Source organism: Lasioglossum baleicum, chromosome 1 (genome assembly GCF_051020765.1).
Source record: "Lasioglossum baleicum chromosome 1, iyLasBale1, whole genome shotgun sequence".
NCBI classification, from domain to species: domain Eukaryota; kingdom Metazoa; phylum Arthropoda; class Insecta; order Hymenoptera; family Halictidae; genus Lasioglossum; species Lasioglossum baleicum.
Window position 1 is genome coordinate 1,639,217 of NC_134929.1, and position 16,686 is coordinate 1,655,902.

General features: G+C 43.5%; 1 protein-coding gene across 1 annotated transcript; it reads right to left on the bottom strand.

Moving 5' to 3' along the window:
- Positions 1 to 8,192: 8,192 nt before the first annotated feature.
- Positions 8,193 to 11,006, bottom strand: LOC143207143 (uncharacterized). Its single transcript, XM_076420274.1, has one exon. It carries the CDS (start codon positions 11,004 to 11,006, stop codon positions 8,193 to 8,195), a length of 2,814 nt encoding a protein of 937 aa, XP_076276389.1.
- Between the last annotated feature and the right edge of the window lie 5,680 nt (positions 11,007 to 16,686).

Consider the following 16,686-nt stretch of genomic DNA (forward strand, 5'->3'; position numbering starts at 1 on the left):
GGTGCGACATTTTGGTGGTGACGTACAACTGCTTATGATCGTTATTTTGGAAATTTGATTTTGGATTCCCGTTGGAATACGGGTCTAGGTGCGGGGTACGTGCGGTACAGGCGGTGTTGTTATGTTGATAGGAAGCCGGCGGTACGTTACTCGATTCGCGCGTCGTGTCTAACTGGTGGAGGTTTGACAGGGGTTTGTTCGTAACAGGCCTACGTTATACTAGGCCTTAAAAGTAACTGGTAAATGTTTCTTTGTATGGAAATGATAAGATTGATTTTATTTAGACTTTGTGCAACTCTCCTATTGTAATATGTTAATGTATTAGCTCGTTCGGAAAGTCATTTCGTTTTCTCCTTCGCTGAAGAAATAACATTCAATTTGATTTCTATTTCTTGCAATCGATATAGTCAATTTTTATTTTGCAGAAAGATCCGCAGTCTAGTAATGACAAACGGAAGCATTGCCATCCCTACACGAAAAACGAAATTACTTTCCGAACGACCTGATAGTATGTAGTATGTAATTTAAATAAAAATATTAATTTTGTCGGTAAAAAGAAGACTGCTGCTGCTGCTACACATTTGTACAATAGAAACTTACTTTACTGACATCTTAATGTGGAAGATCCACATCAGCGCGACCAGCTCTGTATCACCTTACCGGGGCGAGAGACCCCCTGCCCCCTAGTACAAGGCCTGTACGTGCCTGTACGGCGCACACTGGGCCAGATCGACGCGCTAGCTGTTCATGAGCTAAAAAATCAAAGTCCTCATATCGATTTTTAACGAATGTACAACGTTTCTTAAATGTCCATTACATTCGAAACCGATAATATTAATAAAAGTTATTAAAAACTCTCGTTACAATAAGCGTTCAAAGATCAAACTTTTTCAGATACAATTTATCACCGAAAAAATTCCTTTTCTTCATAACGCTGTCCTGGAAAACCTACTGAAGATTAAGTGCCCAATTTTTTTTTGTATGAAGAATGTATATCTATGTTGAGAACGCACCAGGAACTAAACATTAATGTTCATAATTTGTTATAAAAAAAATACTTTGTCAACTAAGGAATACTGTCAAAGTTTTTCACCTTTGACAAGGGATAAGTTAAAAGTGTTACATAGTGTCGTGCTCTAACAAAGTGGAACATTTGCAGCAACGTCTCCTCTAAAAGATCCTGCAAATTTCCCACCCAAATCGATCCAAGTTTGGAAATTATGTTGGTTTAAAGCGTCGCGTGCACGCAATTCCGCGGCGAGTCGCGTTGCACGAGACGCATTGACGACCACTCAGCGGCTCTTAAGAGTGTAAAGATCTAACCCAGACCTATCTTATGAACTTTTTTGATTATACCACCATTGATAAACATTACCAATTAGAGGCACTAGAAGCTTTCATAGCTTTACCCCATTATCGAATAAAGAACTGGTATGCAAAACTTGCTCGTGGGATAATGATGGCTCTGTTTTTAGTGTAATTAAATAGTTTTTCTTATATTTTTTTCATAATCCTTAAGTCTACCCCACACAATGATCGTATCCATATTTCTTACCATAAACTCTTCTTATCCCTCCCCGGTGGAAGAAAACCACCACCTTCGCGTGGCTTCCATTGAGCAACGACACCTTTTTTGTAGAACATATAAAATTCGTATAAAAACTAATATCTATAAATGAAGTCATGATTAAAAAGGTGTTGTTGGCAAATCTGTATGGTTAATTGATTATAGTCGGTAACTTTTTAAAATATAATATTTATGTTTGTTTGAATATTTGTAATTTTTTAAATAAGACAGTAATAACATGTTTTTGTTTTCCCACTAATTTTAATAAAATTCATTGATTCAAAAATTATGGATTACTCTCTTGTTTGAAAGTCTGAACAGCCAATTTTGCATTATTATTCATCATTCACACGATTTTTCAGACATTTCCGGTGGTGTGACAAAAAAATGTTTCGTACAAAAAGTAATCAGTAGTCAGTCTTCTACAAATTGCAATACAAAAAATTTCAATAATTTTTGTTCCTTAATAAAAAATTGTGTGCACCTTGATTATTTATTTATAACTACATATTTTTTATTAAATAATGTTATAGCTGACGCCAAGAGGAATCCAACGATATATTTAATGTGGTCTTTATGTTTTGAAATAATGGTGAACAGCCAGTTTTCAAATATTATTCATTATTCACACGAGTTCTCAGACATTTCCGGAGGTATGACAAAAAAATGTTTCGTACAAAAAGTAATCAGTACTCAGTCTTCTACAAATCTCAATACAAAAAATTTGAATAATTTCTTTTTTTAAATAAAAAATTGTGGTCACCTTCAATATTTATTTATAACTATATATTTTTTATTCAATAATGTTATAGCTGACGTCAAGACGAATCCAACGACCTATTTAATGTGGTCTTTATATTTTGAATTATATTTATTTATATTTATATTTGAATCAGCCATATTCTATTGGAACATTTGTAAAGTCCAGCCGTCAAATTTCGGAACCAGATTGTCATGCTACTAGTGCAAAATTTCGGAACTTCGAGGTGCTGTATTGTCGTTTGTGACAGGCAGTATTGTTATTTGTCTCCGCCGAATATTACAAATTATTCCTCTATAACGTAAAAATATGCATTTTGGGCACCGTACCGACCTGTATCTGACTTTTAGGAATCATAATTGACCAATTCTGAACTACTCCTTGCAATGCTGAAGCGTAATTTCGAAAAGTCGTAAACCTTGTAATTGCATATACGTATATGCGAATTTAGCGATGTGTGCGTGTGCCCACACACTCTTGCACGGCCGCGCCGGCCCCCTTAAGCAGTTAGTAGCGCCGGAAAAAGTGGCAACGAAATCATACGCAGATCTGGTGAAAATAATAAGTGATCACCTAGCGCCAAAGCCGTCAGGGGTTATGGAACGGTGCAAGTTCAATTTGGCAAAACAGGAAGCCAATGAAAGTGTGGCCGATTTTACGGCAAGGTTAAAGAAATTAAGTTTGTATTGTAACTTCGCAGACATGAAGGAGGCTCTCAGAGATCAAAAACAAGGACAACAGTCAAAATCAACATCAGGTAAAACTTCTAGAGGATGACGAGCAGAGGGAGTCATCGATCACGGCTGAGGAGTCATCGCATAGGTACGATTTCTTCAAGATGAAGATCGAGCGTGCTATCAATAATGATTACGTGTTGTATGAGAGTAGTAAAGGCGATGCGGAGCCTATGTTCTTGAGTGTATGCGTGAATGGTAAACACGTTCAAATGGAAATTGATACAGGAACGTTTGTGACAGTAACGTCAGAGTTAGGTTACGATAAATTTTTCAAAGGTCTTAAAATTGAAAAAACTGCTAACAGATTAAGAACTTACGATAATAATATTTTGAATCCAGTCGGTAATGTAGAAAATTTACAAATTGAAGTAAATGGTAGAAGAGATAGAGCTGAGTTATTTGTATTGAAAGGCTCAGGACCTACTTTAATCGGGAGGCAATGGTTAAATAAATTGGGATTGTGGCCATTAAAATTGGATGGAAATTTGGAATGTAAATTAAACAAAATACACGAAGAAAACGTACCAAAATTTCTTTTTGAAAAGTTTGATTTATTGTTCAGTGACACGCCAGGTTAATATAATAAAAGTAACACAAAATCATATTTAAAAGAGGGGGCGCATCCAGTAGCATTGAAATGTAATAGCGTAGCGCATGCTTTAAAACCTCTTGTTGAAAAAGAAATTGATAGATTGCTAGAGCTTGGGCACATTGAGCCAATAGAAATTAGTGAATGGGCAACCCCGATTATTCCAGTTTTCAAGAGTAACAATAGTATAAGGTTGTGCGGAAACTTTAAGCTCACGCTGAACCCATTTTTAGTCATGGATAAGTACCCATTGCATACAATCGACGAGATTTTTTCAAGCTTACAAGGGGGGACGTTATTTTCAGAGTTAGATTTAAAGCACGCGTACATGCAATTTCCAGTTGCTGAAGAGTGCAGACAATATCTTACGATCATAACGCATAAGGGCCTTTTTAGATATAAGAATATTCCAGAGGGAGTATCACCCGCGCCGTCTGATGTACAAAGGAAAATGGACGAATGTCTAAGAGGGATTGATAGGGCGATTACGTATATAGATAATGTTTATGTTACGCTAAAAACCGAAGAAGAGCATATGAAAAATTTGCTAGCGGTATGTGAACGATTACGAGAATGCGGTTTGAGAGTGAATAAACAGAAAAGTAAATTTTTTCAGGATAAAATCGAAATTCTAGGCTTTGTAATTGATAGAAATGGATTGCATAAAGCAAAGTCTAAGGTAGACGCGATTGTAAACGCACCGAAACCGTTAAATCAGAATGAACTTAGTTCGTTTTTGGGCCTTGCAGTTTTTTATGATAGATTTTTAAGTAACAGATCGGTAAACTTGAAACCGTTGTATGATTTACAAAATAGCGTTAAATTTGGTTGGAATTCCGATTGTAATAAAGCATTTCAATGGGTGAAAAACGAATTAATTTCTCCTAGAGTACACTGTCCAACACCAAATTCGATTTCAATATACTGTTGGGTCCTTCCTATAGAGTTTCTTGCGCTGATTCCGAATCTGGTTTTAATTTTTTTCCTATACATCCAGTTTTTGAGAAAATGGAGTTTTAAAAAAAGACATATTTTTCAACTTTAAACAAATATTGCGATGTTATTATAAAAGATATTGAATTGTTGTTTACAGCAAAAGATTCTGTAGACTTTCCCGAATACAGTGATATCCAATATTAATACATTATGATTGTTTAAACATGTTTAAACAATGATTAAAGACGGAGATGCACCACTTTTGCACCAATTTTGCGGATATTTTCGAATTTATCTCAAAAAATAAGGGTCCAGCGAAAAATTGAACTATACCACGCGAAAGAGCAGACTTTTATCTTGAGAAACCCCCTTTGAAGTTTGCATGGTCGACGTTTTTACCGAACCAGAAAGCAAAATATCTTCGCCCGACATGCGTTGACGCCAGTGGTGCTCTTCCACTAGCGCGGTCGTTCGTCGGGATACGGCGCGGCGCGCTGCGGTGAAACGGCGCGTGGCTATAGCCGCTTATAAGCGCGCAATTATGTCAGCTTACTTAAATGTAATATTTTATTAAATGTTATATTATTGTTATTTATTATTTATTAGTATATTTATTCTGTATAAATTATTTTATGTATTTTTTAATGTTAGTGATACCTTATTCTTATTTTTATCACCAGAAGTTAAAGAATTTGTTGATGAGAAGTAAGTTAAAAAGATTAAATACTTACCTTACTTACTGTGTAAATGAAAATATAATCATGGAAAATAGATATATAATTTAAATTACATTACAGCCACACATAGCCTACAAGGAGTGCCAGCGGCAATCGCAGCGATACATCGGCTGATCGTACGCGCACCCGCGTCAAGTGATATACGTCAAATAAACGTTCAAATACTTCATTATGTTTAATTTTATTGTGTTTTATATATGAGAATACAATATATACCTTCAAACTAGTGGGTTATCAAATCATTTCAACGAAAAATGATTACATTAGTTCTGTTCACAAAAATCGATTTCTTGACAAAATCAGAGGTGTAGACAAATTTTGAGACCAGGTTTGAAATCAGCGTGAAAAAATCGACGGGAAATGATATGTAGCAAAAATTAAATAAATTTTTTTCTGCCCGTGGTAACGCAGAAACCACATTTTCTGGAAATTGTGAAAGTTTAACGAACTTTCTCAAGGTTAAAAACCGTTCGTACCGTAATCTCCCTATTTTTCCCATATTCTGCAAAGTTTCAGCTTTAATTTTAAAAAAATGCATCGCTCTACCTCATTTCTATCGAAAGTTATTCCTTTTTGAAGCGAGGTAAGTCACTTTTACCCACCGTGCGGCGGGGAGAAGTGGTAGAAGTGTATTGTGTTATATTTCTCGGCCACTGAGGTCTCTCGAGCTTACCCGGTTCCAAACAGGGTACATGGTCATCCCGCGGTAGTGGGGACAGGCCACCACGGTCAGGGTGTCCCTTAAAAGACGAAGGTGTGATAAAATGTTAGGACGCCCTCTAATTTTATTCCTTTTCATGTTCTAAGTAAGTGTGTAAAATATTAGCCTAATCGGATTATTCTAAACCCTGCCTCAAGAGGCTCAAAGTTAGGATATTCTGTAAAATTTGAACATATTTAGTATTTTTGTCGTTTTGAGTGAAAAACTGCTTACAATAGATAAGTATCACAATAACAGAATTTAACCACACAATTTATTTATGTAATACAATGTTTAAACAGAAAAAAGGTTGGTTGAAAATGAATTTTTGGTCAATGTTTTCATGGGCATAGCTCTCCGTGTATGCTGACTGACCAAGAGAAGATAATATATGCAAAAAAGATTTTCCAAAAATTATAATTTACAAGGTTATATGCAAAAAAGGCATTTTTTAAAACTTTTATTTGGGCCCCATTAATGAAAATTTAAAATATATGTTTAGTACATCTATGATAGTTGTACGTTGTACACATACTGAACATTTCATCGAAATCAATTAACATACACACGAGCTAGAAGTTGTTAAAAATGGTGAAAATCGTAGTTTTACGACTTTTGATGAGTTTCTGCTTAAAATACACAGAATCGTACATCTTTCGATGAGTGTTGTTTTTTCTGCGTCACCCGATATCGATGAAATATTCAGCATGAATAGAACTAACAGATTTACAAAACATATATGTTAAATTTTCATCAAGGGCCTAAATAAAAAAAGTTTTAGAAAATTCCTTTTTTATTTCTGCATATAACCTTGTAAATTATATTTTTGAAACATCGTTTTAGCATATCATTTCGTAAACCAATGCTACTAACTGATTACAAAGAAATCAGGTCGTTTGGTACAATTGTAAAAAAATTTAAAAGGGCGTACTCGACAAATCAGTTCAGCTGATTCATGGCTAGAACAAAAAGAAAAGAAACATTAGCGAAATACGAAAAAACGAATGGGTCAACTTAAAAATGTAGAAATCAAAAATTGACTAGCCTGTTTACATTGCCAGCTGTTCCTCGATCCACCGTCGCCTCGGTCTCTGCATGGGGCGGGGGGTAGTGCCGTCCCTCATCCACTCGACGAGGAATTAGTTCAGATGATTCATAGCTGTAACAGATCTAAAAGAACAATAAATAAATGCGAAAATATAGGTATGCTCGTGTCAGTAGATTTCCACATCACCCATGAGGTACTACTGTCGATGCGTTTTTTTTGTCAGTGGTATCCCCTGTAGGCCTATTCCACTGTGAATTACATCTTTACTATATGTTACGGATCAAGTAGGGGAAAACCATTCACTTAACATCAACAACTTTATTTCTCCACACAGGGAATCGTCAACGGTTAACAGTATTCGAATTTACACCTTGTAGCACAACAAACGAGCGCGTTTGATTACTACACTTCACAATAAAGAACAACTTGCAGGATAGAAATTACTTGTTAATTAGTACCCGCACGCTTAGTTATAAGTAAAGAGATAACTCGCGAAACCGTACAAGATGCGCGTGGTAAAGTGAGAGAGAACGAGATATGACCTTTCTAACGAAGTGCGATAGACAGAGTGATAACGTAAAATCAATCAGTCGGCCGTTGCCCGTCACAGTCGGGAGAACGATTGGATATCCCGTCGATCGATCAGCCAATCGGAGTTCAGTGCTCTGATTCAGTCGATAATCTATCGCAATCGATTCTCGATTGTGCCGGCCAATGATTCCGTGAGCCGCGATCGATCCTAGATCTCGCTAACTCTCGGCGTAGCCGCCTATCGCTGAGCGGCGAAAATATATCGAGCGAGCACGCTGCCAAAGCATCCAGCCAATCCCAAACATTCCGCCCGCCTCGTCAGCCAATGACGAAACTGTAGCGGGAGAAGACCAAGCTGAATGGGTCAGCAACGTGCTGCGTAGTATCTACAAAAACCCGACGCGTAGTAAATGAACAGTGTTACAGTGATAGCGATGAGGTGATAGTGAGATGAAGTGAAAAGGGTGATTACAGTGAGATGAACTGTGTGATAACGAGGTGAGTGATACAACTTGTGATTCAAGCAAAGGATTAATAAACGTAACATTAATTGAGAATAACGTAGCAGAGCACGTGGGCGAGTGCCGTTACGGCTCGGAACCGTTCGAGAGTCCAACCTCGGGAGTACTTCCAGCATTATTCTCCTCGTCGTCCGGTGCCAACAGAGGGATCAGTTTATGCACTGGTCGGAGAAATTGTGAAGTCGAGGTGCGTACCGTGGCAACTCGGGCAGAATCGTCTGGTCCAGGGTGTAGCTGAACAACTCGAGCGAGCGGCCATTGCGTGGGAGGTAAGATTTCACTCTTGACGAGGCATAGGTATCCGACCTTGATCAAGACTTTGTTTTTCTGCCACTTGCCTCTGGTTTGTAGGGTGTTCAGATACTCCCGAGACCAGCGCTTCCAAAAGTGTTGTCGCAGCTGTTGGACTAACTGCCACCGAGATAATCGAGATACTGGAAGTTCTTCGAGGTTGGGCTCCGGAATCGCAAGAAGAGGTTCCCCGACCAAGAAGTGCCCCGGAGTTAGGGCTGCTGGATCCTCAGGATCATCTGACAACGGCTGTAAAGGTCTGGAATTAAGGCAAGCTTCGATACCAGTCAGGAGCGTGGCCAGCTCCTCGAAGGAAAGTCGCTGCTCGCCGATGACCCTGCGAATGTGATGCTTCACCGATTTAAGCGCCGCTTCCCAGATCCCTCCAAAGTGTGGAGCGGAAGGGGGGTTGAATTTCCACGAGATGCCTTCCGTGGAGGCTGCAGCGAATGGACCACCGCCCTGCTGCACAGATTGTCTCAGCAGAGTGCGCAGCTCATGGTTGGCGCCTATGAAGTTACGTCCACAGTCGCTGTACAGTTCCAAACAACGACCTCGCCGTGAAACAAATCGTCGTAGCGCAGCTAAGAATGTTTCGGTGGATCCATCCGATACAGCCTCCAGGTGCACGGCCTTAGTGGCCAGACAGATGAAAACTGCGATGTATCCTTTCGAATTGCGCTGGCCACGACCCCGACCGGATCGAAGATGTATTGGACCAGCATAATCGATTCCGGACCTGGAAAAGGGACGACTTGGTGTTACTCGAGCTAATGGGAGATTTCCCATTCTAGGTTGGGCTGTTTGCCCTTTCCAGCGTATACAGACTGGACAACGGTGGATACATGACTTTACCAAATGGCGACCTCTGAGGATCCAGCATTCCTGGCGTAGCGCAGCCAGTGTGAGCTGTGTCCCCCCGTGAAGGCATCGTTTGTGTGCAGCATCGACCCACAACTTAGCCAGAGGGAATTCGTCGGGGAGTATCGCTGGGTGCGTCCTGTCGTAAGCGAGATTGGCTGCTTGTAGGCGGCCTCCGACTCGTAGCACTCCGGCCTGATCCAAGAAGGGACAGAGTTTCACCAGTCTGCTTTTAGCTGCTACGGGCTTATCTTTCCGAAGGTTAGTGATATCCTCCGAAAATGCCGCTGACTGCTCTAGTCGTAGGAGGATGAGTTTGACCTCATGCATTTCGGAAGCTGTGATGACTGGTTCCCTCCTTCGATTTCCAGGTACCCATCGACGACACCAGGACAGGACTCGGACTAGGTGTGTTAAATTCGAAAATCGTTCGATTAAGTTGCAAGAGTTGCTGTCCAATCTACTGGTCACGTGGTGGACTTCTAGTTTCTCCGCCTCGTGGTTCGCCTCTGGGATAGTTCCCGCTGGAAGTTGTCCTGGCGACGAGAGCCATTCGGGTCCTCGCCACCACAGCTCAAACTTTGGTAGCTCAGCTGGAGATAACCCTCGGGAGGCGCAGTCGGCTGGGTTCTCGGCGCTTCTTACGTGGTGCCATTTAGCTAGTGGTAACATCCTCTGGATCTCTGCGACACGGTTGGCAACGTAGGTCGGCCATCGAGAGGGATGTCCCTGGATCCAGCTGAGAGTCACCGAAGAGTCAGACCACAGATGCAGATTGACCTCTCGCCAATCGAGCACCTTTATGACGTGCTCGACGAGCCCGGCCAGCAGGAAAGCTGCACAGAGTTCCAGTCTGGGCAGAGAAACCCTCTTCAACGGCGCCACCTTGGATTTTGCTACAATCAGAGATACAGTAGTAGATTCCTCTGCGTTGAGAGTACGCGAATAAACCACCGCAGCATAGGCTCGCTCGGATGCGTCAGCGAACCCATGAATCTCCAGAGGTTGCGTCGAAGAGCGGGTTCCGAGCCAACGAGGGACGCGGAGAGTCTGCAGAGCCGGGAGTTGTTGCTGGAACTGCTGCCACATCAACTCCTCCTTCTCTGGAAGAGGAGTATCCCAGTCGACCTTCAGGAGCCACAGCGATTGGATCAGCACCTTGGCGACGATCGTAACCGGAGCCAGCCAACCAAGAGGGTCGAACAGCTGTGCTGTGCAACTGAGCACAGAGCGCTTGGTGTACCCAGAGTTGCTGAGAGACGTCGCAGAGGTAACCTGAAAGCAGTCGGAGGTAGGGAGCCATTCGATACCTAATACGCTGTGGAGTACAGGAGAGTCCCATTCGACGATGCCCTTCCTCTCGTCGTTGGAGAGTCCGTCAAGAAGCTCCTTCGAATTGGCTGCCCATTTGCGCAGCGGGAATCCGCCCGCCATGAGGAGTTCTCGTAATTCCAGTTGTTTGCGTCTAGCCTCGGCAACTGTGTCTGCTCCGGTGAGAACGTCATCCATGTAGATGTCTGTCAGTACGGCCTGGGATCCGAGTGGGTACCGTTGCGCCTCTACCTTGGCGAGTTGGCGAAGGCAACGGATAGCGAGGTAGGGTGCACACGCTAATCCGTAGGTGACGGTGTTGAGTTCGTAGTCAACGATAGTTTCTTCCTTTCCAGGTCTCCACAGGATCCGTTGCCATTTCCGGTCTTCAGGATGGATTAGTATCTGACGATACATCTTTTCAATGTTAGCGGAAAAGACTATAGCGTGCCGTCGCCACCGGAGGAGGATGTCAGCCAGATTGGGAAGCAGATTCGGACCCCGAAGTAGGAAGTCGTTGAGCGACCTGCCATTGGCGGATGGCATCGATCCATTGAAGACGACCCTAAGCTTGGTCGTCGTGCTGGCCTTTCGCCACACTCCATGATGTGGGAGGTAGTAGGCCTCGTTGGAAACTGGATGGTGGTCGTTGTCATGTGCCCCAGGGATTCATAGACTTCCAAGAACTCTGAGTAAGCCTTTCGGAATTCGTCAGATCGCCGCAACCGGCCGTGCAGAGACTCCAGCGTGCGAAGAGCGATGCGACGAGAGTCCTCCAGTTCCGGAGGTTTGTTAAATGGTAAGCGTACCATGAACCGACCATCAGATTGACGACGATGGGTTGACAGGAAATGCTTCTCAGTCCGTAGGTCGTCAGCAGTCTCGGGGATGGACGCGTCGATTTCCTCCTGCTCCCAAAACCTGGTCAGAAATTCTATTAGTTCTCGGTCTACATTGCAATGGTGCACAGGGACTCCGGACCTGCCAGCAGCCTCGCTGCCGTCTTCCGATTCGACTCCACCAGTGAGAATCCAGCCGAGAGCCGTCTCCTGTGCCACAGGAGTGTATGGTGGACCTCGCTTGACCCCCTCCCGGAGGATGAGGTTGTAGGAGTCGGCACCAATTAGGATGTCCACCGGGTCGGCGAGATGATACCCAGGATCGGCGAGTTGCAATCCTTGGACGTGTGGCCAAGAGGTGAGTGCAGGTAAGTTGCGCGGCCGGTACTGAGAAAGTTCAGGTATAATGTATGCCGGGACTTCGAATCGAGTCTTGCCCCCACCATGAGGAGAGATAATCAGCGTGGTTTTTCCCCGAGTGAATTTCACCTTGGCACCTCCGACGCCGAGAAGAGGAACTCGAGCTTGCCTCCTTTTGACGTCGAGCCGCTGAGCCAGCGACTCTGAGATCAGCGAGACTTCACTGCCGGGATCTATGAGGGATCGAGCTAGGCAGCCTTGCCGCATGGTGCCTGAAACCGCGACGCGTGCAGTACTTAGTAGAACGGAGGAATTTCGACTCACGGGCTCGGAAGTGTGATGCACGCAGGCTACCGAAGAGGTGGTCTCCTTGGCGGTGGTGACAGCATCGTGGATCGTGGTATGGTGCTTCCCCTCACACTTCTGACACCTCTTAGATGACTTGCATTCAGTAGATGAATGTTTCCCAAGGCAATTGAAACAGAGGTTAAGCGAACGTGCAGCCTCCTTCCTCTCGGCTGGCGTCTTCTCCTGGTATTTACTGCAAAACAGGATGAAATGCTTCTCCTGACAGAGACTGCAGTGTCTTACCGGAGGGCTGGCCTTGGACACCTGATGGACCTTAGCTGACTTGACAGAAGATTTCTTAGTAGCGGAAGATTCAGCGCGAGATGACGCCTCCAACCTTTCACAGGTCTGTATTCTACCCTCCATGAATTCTTTCAGTTGTTCCAGGGTTGGCAATTCCTTGGATTTCTTCAGAGAATCCTCCCATTCCCGCTGAGACTGTTGATCCCATCTCTCGACTGTCAACTCGACGATCCAGTCGACTGCGTTGGTGACGGGTCGACCGAGGTTATCGAGAGCGTCGATGGCGTCGAACGTGTCGTCGTACAGTTGCTTCATCTCTTCAGCGGATTCCCTTTTCATGGGAGCCAAGGAAGCAAGCAATTGGATTTGAGCCTGTACGAGACGTCGAGGATTCTCGAACCGAGTACTCAACTTCTCCCAGGCGACTTGGAAGTTGTCCGAAGTAGTCTTCACATTTTTAAGAAGCTTGGTAGCACTGCCCTTCATACAAGCTTTTAAATAATGAAGACGCTCTACCGGGGACAAGGACTTGTCGTTGATGATCAGCGAGGTAAACAGATCGCGAAATGAAGGCCAATCCTTGTATTGACCGTCGAACAGGGGGAGACCCATCTTTGGTAACACCGCGCGTGACCTTGGAGGGCTCGTCTCAACAGCCGTTGAGTTTGAATTCGACGGTTCCTTAACGGTCGCAGCGGCTTCGAGTTCGGAGATCATGTCGAGAAGCATTGCAGCTTGATCCATATAAATTTCATGGGTCTCCTCGTACTCATCGTCCTGAAAGTAGGGGATGTCCAGTAATTCAGGATCAGTTCTAGCCGCGAGTCTGATTGCAGAGTCTCCCTGGACGTAATCGGCCCAGAGTTGTTGGACGGATGAGTGACCGGTCCAAAGCAGGCCCAGAGTAATGTTCGCCTTCCCCCTCTTCTTGATGTTGGTCACGATTCGGGAGAGTCGATGCCCGATAAGTCGCTGATCTCCGACAAGATCAGCCATGATTTTCCGCGCGAAATCGAAGCACTTTTCGTAAGATAACTCAGTTGTTACTTTCTAGCGAATTGCAGCGCGAGATCCGGCTCGAAGGACCAAAATGTTAGGGATCAAGTAGGGGAAAACCATTCACTTAACATCAACAACTTTATTTCTCCACACAGGGAATCGTCAACGGTTAACAGTATTCGAATTTACACCTTGTAGCACAACAAACGAGCGCGTTTGATTACTACACTTCACAATAAAGAACAACTTGCAGGATAGAAATTACTTGTTAATTAGTACCCGCACGCTTAGTTATAAGTAAAGAGATAACTCGCGAAACCGTACAAGATGCGCGTGGTAAAGTGAGAGAGAACGAGATATGACCTTTCTAACGAAGTGCGATAGACAGAGTGATAACGTAAAATCAATCAGTCGGCCGTTGCCCGTCACAGTCGGGAGAACGATTGGATATCCCGTCGATCGATCAGCCAATCGGAGTTCAGTGCTCTGATTCAGTCGATAATCTATCGCAATCGATTCTCGATTGTGCCGGCCAATGATTCCATGAGCCGCGATCGATCCTAGATCTCGCTAACTCTCGGCGTAGCCGCCTATCGCTGAGCGGCGAAAATATATCGAGCGAGCACGCTGCCAAAGCATCCAGCCAATCCCAAACACTATAATATTTAAATTTTTTGATTCTGCACAGTTATTTTCATGTGTGCAGCTCGACGTCGGTCTATTACTTCTTTAATGTTGTAACAGACCTACGTAAAGTAGAACTGTTACGAACAAACCCCTGTCAAACCTCCACCGGTTATACACGACAACGCGAATCGAGTAACGTACCACCGGCTTCCTATCAACATAACGAGTATAAGAAGTTATACGTGTAACCGTATATGTGATCATTTATCTATTATTAAACTGTGATAGCCAGACGGGCTGAGAATTAACACAAATTGAATCAGTGAATAGTGAATGTGGAGATTCGAGCCTCCATGCAATGGATAGCGGACTAGTTTGGATGGAAGGTTAAATGTTCACAAGCGAAATCTGGTAAAAGGAGGGTATATTGAGCTACCTTTCAATACAACGAATATTTATGACTTCGTAGTCATACCCAAGATGAAATACAATCACAACGCTTTATGTAATCAGTCTTACTGAGTTCCGACTCTCGCAGGTTTGTTTCCTACCGGACGATAACCTAAGCCCGCCGGCGGACAATCGCCAAGAATCCACGTCTGGTCGCTACGTATTAGATGTTTCGATTAATTATCATGAGGATAACCCTTGATTTAAATCGATATATTGTAATGGCTTTCAACAATGGGATATGTAAAGTAACTAAGCAAGTTGGAGAGAAAATTGATCTCACACCGTGTGTGAGTTGATTAATATAATGAAGATCCCGGAGGATCCGTTTCACTACCCGTGCGATCGGCTGATAGCTCAGATAATCCGCACGAATGGGAAACGATCCTATTAACGACTGAAACGTGATTGCTAAGCACGAGCATTTATCCAGTCCGGCCATGTACGGATAGACATGGTCAACGAATACCAGCGATCACGCTCCTTATTATTGAAATGTTCAAAACACCGCAAAGATCTTTAGGACACGTTTACTACTCGTACGATCTGCTGATTTATCAGATGATACGCACTTATAGAAACGATCACGATACCTCGGAAATTCCGGAACACTTACGAGTTGCCCTTCAGCACAGTTTGTGACCTCGGAGCAACTTTCAGTGTCAGTAGAGTCTCCTTGGCTGTGACGATCCAAATATTATATAGAAAACCAAATGATTCGTGAATATGTCTCTCAAAGTCGATCGACACAATAATGAAACACCAGTAGTGCATAGGTCTGATCTACATGGAGTTTCAGCTGCTTGATCTAGTTGACAGAACACATTCCCGAATCTAACCGCGAATAACTCACTGTTGAAGCCACTAAATATATCGGAGTGTCCGTACGACGACTTTCACGAATTTAATAGTTGGGACTCGCTGTCCAGTACGACAAGAAGGAAACTTTAATAAATTCTTTAATCCACGCTTGCTTGTAGCAAGTTACAAAGTTCGGAGCTACGTTACTTGTACATCAATAATTCAACGCAAATGACTACTACGCGGTCACGACTAAATTACGCGAACGGTGATAGGTTTAACTGTGCCACGAAGCGGTTTGCAATCGCGACTCCTCGGTTTGAGGCGCTTACGTAACGGGGTTGGCTAGACGGTTTGTCTAGTACAACAGGACGGTTTGGCCTCCCGAATACGTACCGGTTATCGTCGAACGGAGACCTCGCGAACGCGTGCTCACTGAATCGCTTCCAGACGTAGAGTGAGTTCTCGATGGCCCTCATCGATCTCCTTCGATGATTATCGAGTGGGGATCGATGCACAACTATGATTAATGGGGAGATCCTGCGATCCTTTACTACGACGAGGATCGCGTATGACGTCATAGATCGCGCCGTGGTAGATACAAATTCTACTCTCAATGTGCGCGAGGTGTCGATATGTGACCGACACGGTTACATGTACTTCCCCCTTCCCTTTTGAGATCACAGGTGCAGGAGCGCATTCGGAATGCACCTCGTAATCTATATCATACACTCCCGAAGCTAAATGGCACAACCACCCGGTGATATATGACGGTCGCGGACTAAATGTATCATAGGATTTCCCGCCACGCGTATGTGTCGCAACGTGCATAGGATTATTCATGCGACTAGTCATGCCCCGAAAAAGTCCGTAATCCACTCGTATCGTGTCTCGTACGCGGACGAATAATTAAACCAAAATGAAAAATTATTGCTGATCTACTCTAAATAAATACATCACGCTTCGCTTGTTATCCTCACAGTTTAAATCAACAGTTTATTCAAATTTCATATGCACTGTATTCACCCGTTACTTTCACATCACGCTCGTTGTTTACATCTTGCACCGTCGTCGATTGGTAATAGGGCCGTAGACTCGACGCGTGGAATGTCCCTCGGATGTCTCCAGAGTGGGGCTTTTTAGAACGTAAGTGGCCGGTCCTTTCCTCTGTGTCAACACATACGGACCTTCGTATGGCTGAAAGAATTTAGCTATCTGGCGATCTGCGGCGTCTGACACCGGATTTGTCTTAACGAGTACATGATCGCCAATTTTATAACTCGTTTGTTGTTTTCCAGCATTGGCTCTATCGCATCGCTTCCGTGCTTTCATTGTCATATGCTGGAATGCGAGTTGTAATTTTGTTCCGTATTGTTCGAGCCCTTCTCTTTCTTTTTCCAGTATATGTTTGAACCACTTTGCCCACGGTC